Raw genomic sequence first — 10,199 nt, 5'->3', positions numbered from 1 at the left:
ACTTCAATTAATTTCAACCCAGTGCAACCAGATATCCCAGGGGTGATGTTTGCTCTGGGCACAGATTTGGGGTTAGAATAAGGTCATAACACTTACATACGCCAAACAGGTTCTCAAGCAGGAATACCGAGGAAATACTGAGACTGTGTCCAGCTCAGAGGGGCTTTATGAAGCCGACATTCCAGTAAGATTTGAGTTTCCGGATTGGAAAGACTTCTCTGAGCTGCTGTTTTGATGACCTCTTTGTACCGATTACAGCAGACCTTAATAAATAGTTTGCCCTGCTGTTTATCAAAGGGCACGGGAGGAGAAAAGATGAAATCAAGACGAATTTCTTATAAGCTGAACTGTTATTGAACACAGATGTGATACTTATAAATTAAGATGAAAAAAACTGCAGCTAGTCAACTAAATACATAAGAACATTTAAAAACATTTAGATAATTTCACAGGAATATTACAACAAAAATCAACCAAACTCTTACAAAGGATTGATTAACTTTTCTCTTGGCAACATCCAGCAGTCACCAGCGCTTCTCTCTTTGGGAGATATCTGCAAGAAACAAATTCAGTTATTGAAATGTTAAATATTTTTAGTGATGTATGAACATGTTTGTATAGCTCCGTTAATCATTACATTTCAATTCAATTCAGTCTGTTGAAACTAGCCCACCAGTGTTTGTGTAAAATGAGAAATCTGCATGCAGATGACTCGCCTTCGAAAACAGAACATGCCCATCACCAGCACGACCACGCCTCCAAACACAACTATCACTGCGGTGACGATGGAGACGGCCGATAGCGAGGAGGGCTCTGGGTCATGTGAAGAGGTGTTCAGAAGTGACAGACGTTTAGTACGTGCTGAATGGTGTTTAAAATTCACATTGGGAAATATTTAAAGTGATCTGAAACCAACCTGAGCACACAAAGGAGCCTGGTATGTTCAGGCACTCCAGGTGTTGTGGACAAGAAGTCATTTCCTCACATTCATCGATATCTGCAAAATCAGCCAAACTGACATATTTAATGGTATATTTTTAACTAAAAAACAAGTTTACTGAATGATTTATTAAAAAAAATAAATGACTAGGGCCCAGCCGCAGTACCTTCACAGTCCACTGGGGGCTGCAGCCCAGATATTGAAACAATTCACGTAGATAATATACCTGACTAAACTGCTAAAAATGTGTTTAAAATAAACTCCAGCAATTAGTTAAATTGCCCTTTCTGGAGAATTGTATTTTTAATTTTCATTTTAGAATTTTCCTGGTTAAAATTTCTTCCTGGAAGTTGGAATTTCAAATTCATTCTTGAGCTTAAATGAAAGTTATTTTTTAACAATTATAATTCCTTAAACAAAAAACATAATGTTAAACTCTGGCGTTAAAAGAAAAGAACAACACATGCCATCAGGGCTTGACTAGACAGTTTAGTTTTCGTACCCTGACACGATGGGGGTGCTGGGCTCCACTGCTGGCTGTTTGGATCACAACTGATGGATGAAGCTCCCAGCAGCTTGTAGCCAGAGTGACACTGATACAGGATCACCGAGTTACAGAGGAGATAGTAGCCAAATTGAATCCTGGGTATTGGACCGCAGCGGGGATCTGTGAGAAAGTCAGTGAAAAAATAAGGCCATCCCAGCTTCATACTCGACACAACTTGTTTTCCACAGCCTCACCCGAGTCCTGCTCTTTCCACGGGCTGATGTCAAGGTGAGGGATGAGGGGGTCAGAACAGGCCAACATGTCCTCCGAGGTCTCGGTGCGTGAGAACGGGTCGGCAGGGACTTGTGTGACGTGGCTGTTGTCACAAATGATGCGGGATAAAGAGACTGAACGCAGATGTTTCCTCTGAGCGCGGGTGAACACTCCTTCCCTCTCCCACCAAAACCTTGAAAGACAAGCACATATTTTAGAATATTTTAGAATTTCACTTTTTTGCATCATATTTTTAATAATTTAATTTTAGCTGTGGCCCACCTGTCACCGTCTCTCAGCGCTCTGAACTGTCTCGCGAGCAGGCATGACAGGAGCGGTCCGACTCGGCCTCCGGGCAGAGCTGGCTCAGAGATGGCACCCACCCACACGTCGATGTTGTGTGGTGTCCCGTATAAGAGTTGGAATTTGTGAGCCAAAGTGAAGTTGCCCAGAATTTCAGCCAGGTCCAGTGTGTTGTTGGGAACAGAAAGGCCACAGAACTTTCGCCAGGAGCTGTATCCTGATGGAGGAGATGAGTCAGAAGACTGCGGGTTAAAGATGGAGTGAAGAAAGTGAGATAAGCATTAAATATATGGGGCTCATGTGAAAGTGAACATAGCCAAATACTGATTTTACCAAGTAAAATCAGTATTTCAGGAAGGCAGATGTAATAGGAGGGAAATTAGAACCTTCAAACTTAAGTGTAGATATACAAAAATGAAATAAGGTGAGATTAGGTTGCATAGCTGGATTCTCTCAAGGTTTTTTTGTGCAGTGACTGTTGCATTAGCATCACGTGATAACGTGCATTAGGAACTAGTTGGTTTAGCTCTGTGAGAAGTCACTCCCTGAGGGAAATTTCAGAGGGCCAGTTTTAACTCTTAATTAACAAGCAACACAAATAACTATTAGAGGACTACAGGCCACCTGGCAGGGTTATTAACACATTCCTACATCTGGGACTGGTTCATCATGAGTCAGCACACACTTTTCATGGCAGACTTTCAAGGAAACAAGTATAACTACTATTAATGATGCTGTGATGTTGTGCACGTTGACTTACATTACAATAACATCAACTGTGCTCTCATTTTTTTTGCAGCTAGAATATGAAAACACACAGTTTAATACAAGAATTAGTATACAGTATTCCCATGTCATATCGTGTTTTACCTTTCCAGACACGCTACATTTCCGATTTATCTGCAAATTTATATTACAGTTTCTGCGTGTTTTAATTTTTAAAATTGCAATTTATTTTTGCAGTAAAAATAAGCATTATCTAGCCTAAAAAATGAATAACAAAGTTATAATAGGGTTTATAAGAGCATGGGGAGGATTTCTATGGCTTAAAATATACAAAAGTAATATAATAAACATATGGTTTCTACTTTGCAGATTTCCCCAGAATGGAAACCCTGTGATAATAGAAGGAATACTGTAGCTGCAGAAAAACTACAACCGCTGGTACATGGTTTTATGGTCTTAACGCTACTGTAATTTCTTTTAAAATATTAGACTAAAAGAGGTAAATGCAGGTGTTGGTAACTATGGATTGTGGATCCTGATTTTTCTTAAATCATTTAAAAGAGACCTATTCTGTGTGTGTGTGTGTGTGTGTGTGTGTGTGTGTGTGTGTGTGTGTGTGTGTGTGTGTGTGTGTGTGTGTGCGTGTGTGTGAGAGAGAGAATTTTATTTATTTATTTATTCCAATTTCTTTCGTTGTATATGTCATAAATGGCAACAATAACACAGTCTGATAAGATGTCATCAATAAGATGATTTCCACAAAGTTTCATCAGAAATTGCCTCAGTTGAAGGGTAACTGTCAAGAAGCTTAGAGGCTGCACTCTGTAGATGTCATACCAAATATTGACTTTTAAGGCTGTTAGAATTGAACAAATGTGTGTTTATATATGTCTCCAATTTCCCAAAATATGAAGGGTAGCTCAAGCACTTTGCAATGTCCTATATACTGTAACAATAGTGGATACTGATAGTAAAAATGGACAAAGTTTAAAAATAAAAATAAAGACACTGTATGTGCAAGTAATCTCCACCCACCTGCCCCTCCTCTAATATGGGGGGCAGCCAATCACAAGAAAGTCTGTTTAAAAGGGGAGGTTCTAAAACATCTTGTTTCAGATAGAGGCGGAAGTGAGAGACTGTATTAAGGATAAATATAAGATACTGCACATATGGATTACTTTTAACTGTGACTGGTGCAAAGCTACTCTAGCTGACTTCAATAATGAAAACATGGAGCTGGAAAAGAGAACAATAGGACAGACAGCAGATGGGATATCGGTGCGAGAGGTTGCAAGTCTTGATACCGGGCAGGCCGTGGTCTCGGCCTCTCTGGAGATTAAGGGCTCCGAGGTCCAGAGGCATCCCACCCTGTGCCTGAAAGAGTCTCTCTGTCAGCTCCTCCACCATCATCTGACCGGGAGTCTGCAGCTTGGCTGGAGACAGCAGGAGGCCACGCAGCACTGGGTCTATACCACCTGAAACAACAGGAGGAAATTAAAACAGAAATAGAAATGCTGAGTACATGTAATCAGAGTAAAACAACAACATTGCTCATTACCTTCCTGCACAACCCTCCAAGAGGCAAACAGTGAGTGATGCAGCAGCAGAGAGGGATACTGCGAGTTAGCATTATATCCTGGCCCCAATCTGGTCACTACTGGTTGCACGGTGACGTGAGCAAAACGAAATGCAGCAGTTGCAAAAACATTAGCAATGCTGGGATCCATGTCAGGATCATAACCCTTGTAAGGAGGCATCAGATGAGACATGGCATTCTCACCAAGGACCCGTGGCAGGTAGTGCTCCCATGTTAGGATCTTAAAGGATTTAGAACACCAGTCAAAGGGATGAGAACAGGTAGATGTGATATGTTGTTCATCAGATAATCCTGCAGATACCTGATGAATGGCTCCTATGATCTTGCGGGCCTCCTGGTACAGGGTGTCTGGGCTCCAATGAAGGTTTAGCAGGTGCAGCTCTTTGACCAGTCGGTTGTGCTCTCTCAGGAAGAGCGTGTGCAGTGCAATCAATCCCAGATGTTCATTGGCTCTCGAATCACCTGTGAAGCATTAGTCATGAGCAACAGCTGCACTGAAGCTTACAGTGGGTGGAGAATTTACAACATTCGCCCACTCACCAGCTTGAAAGCAGGATGTGGTGTTCTGTCGGTGAGCAGACCTGTCTGATGTTCCTGAGGTGGTGGAGTTGCGAGGGCCGCAGGGGTCCAGGTGAGCCTGGAGGCGAGGTAGGAAGGGCATGTAGGCGAGCTCGTGATCTGAGTGCTGGGAGTTGATGGCCATTGAGCCCAGAGGAGAAGATTGGTTTCTGAGAGCAGAAGCCAGGCTGGTGGAGCTGCCGTACACCATGCTGGCATCGACAAAGGAGGTGATGGCGTTGAGCTGCTCCCGCTGACGATGAGGCAGAACTCCAGCACCACAGCTGGGAGCAGAGCGGAAGAAAGGCATGCAACTCTGGACCCCATTACGAGGATCAGATGGTGGGATCTAGTAAAGAAAGTTGTCTTTAAACTGCTGCAGATGAGGGAAGGACATTCTTTTCCATAGCAACAATATAAGGGAAAAAAATGATGCAAGTCTAGTCTTTTTTGGGAACAGCTGTCAATTTCAAATTTCTAAAACAATTTCACCTCCAGGAGTAAAGAATAAAAAATATCAGACATGTGTCTACTCGTGATTCAGAACTACCTTTAGCAGCAATAACGTGAGGTAACTTTATCAGTCTCTCGCATCATGGTGGAGGAATTCTGGCTCACTCTTTGTTTCAAGATTGTTTCTGTTCATTGAGGTTTGTAGGCATTTGCACGGCTCTCCTAAGGTCCTCCCACAGAATTTCAGTCAGGCTGAGGTCTGGATTTGATTGGCTCATTTGAACACTTTCATTCCTTTCTTTTTCAGACAGTCACTGGTGTTCATGGGATTGCTGTCCTTATACATGACTAGATTCATAGTTGACAAAATGACTGGAAGGTGCCCAGGATCTGTGGCTGCAAAACAAGCCCAAATCATCACCCCTCCACCACCTTGCTTGTCATTTAGTGCAGCGGTCCCAAACCTTTTTTGCGCCATGGACTGGTTTATGTAGGACAATATTTTCACGGTCCAGCCTTTAGGGTGTCGAGGATAAATACGACAAAATAAAACCAGTACTGGTACAAAAAAAGAAGATTTATTCATAACACACGGTAAAAGACCCAGGGAAACTGAGTTAATGATAAACACCCTGAAAACCATAAATTCTCTCGCCCAGTACCAAATGACTCTGTGCAACCTTGCACACCTGAGCCGTGCTGCCATGTTCTTTTTAGACAGAAAAGGATTTCTCCTGGCAATCCTTCCAAATACTTCTTCAGTGTTTTTGTAATTGTACTGTCATGACCTTTAACACTTAACATGCTAATTGAGTGCTGTAGGGTTTAGATGTAGATCTTTTTCTTTCTTTTTTTTGGCAATTTCTCTTAGCATTGCATTTTCTGACCTTGGGGTAAATTTGGTTGAATGTCTGCTCAAGATTGCAGCATTGTCTTAGCACACACCTGAATGCTCCAGACCTTCAAACTGCCTAAACTTCTTAATTCCTATGAAAACAGTCAACTGAACTGTGAAGGTTCACAGTATCCAGGTCATCGTAGTCTAAGGAGCTTGGAAAGAAAACTTCTCAGATGAGAGGTGAAACGTCTTCAAGCCACTTAAAGAAGTCCAGACGCTTTTCTTTCCAAGCTCCTTAGACTCAAGTGAACTTTCTTTTCACAGAACTTTACGTACAACAGCCAATGAGAAATCTTCTAATTGGGCGTAATGAGAGAGTATTTCCTGGTTTATATTTTCTATTTAAACCATTGACAGTGTTACCGAACCTGTGTTTGGTACTAATGGTAAGAGATAATCTGCTATACAGTAAATATACAGAAACTGTGCAGGTTACGGGTTTGGCATTTAGCATGTGAAGGAAAATAATAAAAAAAACAAAATAAATTAGAGCCTTCCAAGAGAGCTGGTGAAATGCACCTGGATGGGAAAGCAGGGTGAGTCTCGGTTGCAGGTGTGGGTGCAGTCAGCTCCAGACTTAAAGGCAGCCGTACTGGGACTCTGAGGCGTCAGCACCAGATCGTGGTCTATCCACTGACCCCAATCCACCAGCAAGTGGGACAGAGTGGAGTCCACAGAGATGTTGTCATTGTGAGTGAACAGCACTTCCTGTGACACCAGCCGCACCTGGAACATACGAGATGAGGAGGAGGAGTGATGGGCTTACAGCAGCTGGCAGGACAGAAGACGACTGAGAGCTGCTGCAGGACTCTTACTGGAGGCAGGCTGGCATTGTGATAGGTGTGTTTTGGTTCCCACCCTCTGGGCATCCCCCACACATCCTCATACTCTGGAGCCAACCAACGGGAATACGGGATATTAGCAGCCCCCCATCTCGGATGTTGTCTGTACAGCAGCAGAACACAGAGAGATGGTTACCTGAAAACAACGATCTCTGTTGCGCCAGCCTGTCGAATTTTATACATGCTCTGACCTGTTGTTGCACTCGCCTGTGACGGATCTGTAACGCTCAGAGAGACAGTCTATCTGACAGCTGGGCGTCTGCAGCTCAGCGGAGCAGCCCGTCACATGCAGCAGATTCTCCGTATCTTCTTCACTCAGCATTTCTGAGGGAGCACGGTAAGCACAACAAGGTCCAAGTTAGTAACACTGAAACATAAAGAAATATATATGAGAAAGATCAGATCAATTGTTGTGTCCTTTCCTGTCAAAAGCAGATACAAATGATTCAAATGATCCAAATGATCCAAATCTATTTCTGGAATTTGGTTTTGCTGAGCTTGATTATGCTTCAGTAGCCTCCATGAGTCAACTTATGCTGACTAATATTTTCTGGCACAATATGTAAACTGTATTGTTTGTAGTCATCATTGTAAAAATATCTTCTGTCCTCCTAAACAAGAGATTTTTTAATACCAAAAACACCCATACTTGGTTAAATAAAGCACATAAAACAAAGAGTTATAGAAGAGATAAATTGGCTGTGTAATATTATATCCTGAAACAAACTAAAAATATGATGTAGAATAAAGCTTGTTTAATCATTCATCAGATTAAATGGCCCGCAGGTTTACATGGTGTTCTGCTGCTGTTCAGTACCATAAGCGTTGGGCTGCATCATGGTGTTAGTGTAGACCATCTCTCTGATCAGCTCCACTGTGTTGTCCAGCAGTTCAGCAGCCCGGATCTGGGTCCTGGTTGTGCTTTCAATCTGTTTGAACTGAGCCAGCAGGTCACTGGGTCTCAGAGCGCCTTCAGACAGCGACGTCTTCACCCTGGAAACATTCAGAACTGTGTATTCAGTCCCTCGCAGACGTAAAATGATTTATTTTCTTCTATGTGTCAGCCTGGTTTGAGATATTTTCAGATATATTTTAGACCAGAATAAAGAATTTCTACCTTTCACTCGTGTGGGTGTAAGCAGCATCAGTCAGCTCAATCGCCCTCTGAAGAGCCTCATCAACAAACGCAGATCCCAGATACACCACTCCTGAGACCATAACAGAGCAGAGCAGTTAGAAAGGCTCCAAAGCACCTTCTCCTTTCAGAAATTATCAGAAATCCTACCTGAGGTGTTGCCGTGCTTCACTTTGGTCAGTGAAGCATGACCAGGGATTAAGAGCAGGACAACAACCAGTTGAAAAAGAGATGCAGACACCTGAAATGAAACCACATTAACCTTCAAATCTTGAAAAAAAAGGTCAAAATTTCTGCATAAACTTTAAATTGTACATTAAAGCAGAAACTCACCACAAGTGCTGTAGTCATTGTGATTCTGAAAACTTTTCAGTGTGAGCAAAGAAGGATCGCTTCAGGTTCAGAGAAGGAATCGGAGGATCTTACCGCTGCGTTCGCTCCGACTCATCTTGAGTGCAAGCAAGTGTAGGTGTGTGTTTGGCTCCAAGTGTCAAGGGTGCTATGTATACACTGTGAGCAGGGCCAACAGGTATGTGCAGAATCCCCTTATCTGTCCTTCATGGTGACAGAAAGGCAACATCAAACGCAGGACTCGCAGCCTCGACCTAATAACCTCTCAAATCAAATTTACGTCTGTGCTCTCGCCCTCGATGAAAAGCCTCTGTCAAATCAGCGTTACAAATAAATAATCCTACCCATCCCTCAGCAGAGCAGAGAGAGTCTTTGCTGTAGTAGAGCACTCAACCAAACAAAGAGGCGGCTGAAATATTAGATGTCAAAGTTACTTTAGTGGCAGATTTGTTTAAAAAAAGCAGTTAGACTTCACAATGAGAAGCTAAGCTTAGTATTTGGGGATTTTTTTTTAAATTAAAAGGGTGTCTGTGTCTTCAACACATGCCAAACATTTCAATCTGATGGTCCCTGTGCCAGTGACACAGACAGGTGGGGTGAGCTGGAAGCGGGGATTCTGGGAAATGACCATGAACCGAGCACAAGGATGAGGCAGAAAGATTTCAGAGTGTTTCTGTCAACTGTGAGGCTTAACAACTCAAATGTATGCTTGCTTTCCCCCCCTTTGATGTTCCAGGTGTGTGATATCATCAAATGATTCACCAGTCCCATTTCATTACGCTGTTATTAATATTATCTCTGTTGACCCACCGTCTACTCCATGTGCTCCAGAGAAGAGTCGATGTATCCACAAAGGTACAACCAAATATTTGGCATACAGGTAGATCAAGTGTCAGTTGACCCACATTTCCTCACTTGTATATAATGAGTTCTGGTCAAGTGGATTATTTCAGGTGATCATTTCTGATAGTAAAAAAAAGCCACCTGGTTCTTAGCAGGTCTTAAAACTATGTTATTGATGCTAAAACACCTTTAGCATCAATAACTTGAAGTAATTATTATTACTATTATTTATTTTCTATATAACTATCAGTTTCATATTATTGAGCCAAGTCTTTGTTACAGTGTTGCTTCAGTTCTTTGAGGTTTGTGGGCATTCAGTTATGCTCTGCTCTCTTGAGGTCACAGCACAAGATTTTGTATACAAAGGAGTTCATGGTTGACTCAATGCCTGCAATGTGCAGTTTCTCTGAGCATGGACTGAGCTTAGGGACAGTTTGCTAGGACAGCTGACATGTCATGAATGTTAATTGTTTTCCATGGATAAATAATCTTTCACATTCAGAATGATGAGCTTTTTGGAGATATTGCCTTCTAAGCCTCCCCAGACTGATGACAGCAACCGCTCCTTCTCTGTGATCTTTAACGTGCACCCATATGCTCCTGCAAATAGACAAAATTTCTGCTTTTATAAAGGTCATCACACTTGCTGAGAGAGAGTAATCGGAGAAGCTGCTACCAGTTTTAGTAAAAAAAATAATGACGTGGTGTTATAACATCTATATTATTCATCTGGGTTTGCATTTTAATAATTTAAGAGCTGCTAAGGACCAGATTCATTTTATGATGTCCCTAT

At 42.2% G+C, this 10,199-nt stretch overlaps 1 protein-coding gene across 1 annotated transcript; it reads right to left on the bottom strand.

Annotated features, from left to right (window-relative positions):
- Nucleotides 1-80: 80 nt before the first annotated feature.
- epx (eosinophil peroxidase) lies at nucleotides 81-9,346 on the bottom strand. Its single transcript, XM_080874052.1, has 17 exons — nucleotides 8,546-9,346; nucleotides 8,363-8,453; nucleotides 8,195-8,285; nucleotides 7,895-8,070; nucleotides 7,269-7,401; nucleotides 7,051-7,180; nucleotides 6,755-6,961; nucleotides 4,867-5,233; nucleotides 4,628-4,788; nucleotides 4,288-4,546; nucleotides 4,034-4,204; nucleotides 1,983-2,220; nucleotides 1,682-1,893; nucleotides 1,443-1,607; nucleotides 917-997; nucleotides 717-813; nucleotides 81-553 (listed from the first exon to the last, which is right to left on the bottom strand). The coding sequence occupies exons 1-17, from the start codon at nucleotides 8,561-8,563 to the stop codon at nucleotides 496-498; spliced, it is 2,655 nt and encodes an 884-aa protein (XP_080730178.1). The 5' UTR covers nucleotides 8,564-9,346; the 3' UTR covers nucleotides 81-495.
- Nucleotides 9,347-10,199: the final 853 nt, after the last annotated feature.

This window comes from Rhamphochromis sp. 'chilingali' (assembly GCF_963969265.1).
Source record: "Rhamphochromis sp. 'chilingali' genome assembly, chromosome: 2".
NCBI lineage: Eukaryota > Metazoa > Chordata > Actinopteri > Cichliformes > Cichlidae > Rhamphochromis > Rhamphochromis sp. 'chilingali'.
The sequence above is the reverse complement of the archived record's forward strand: the minus strand, read 5'-3'. Positions and strand labels throughout refer to the sequence as shown.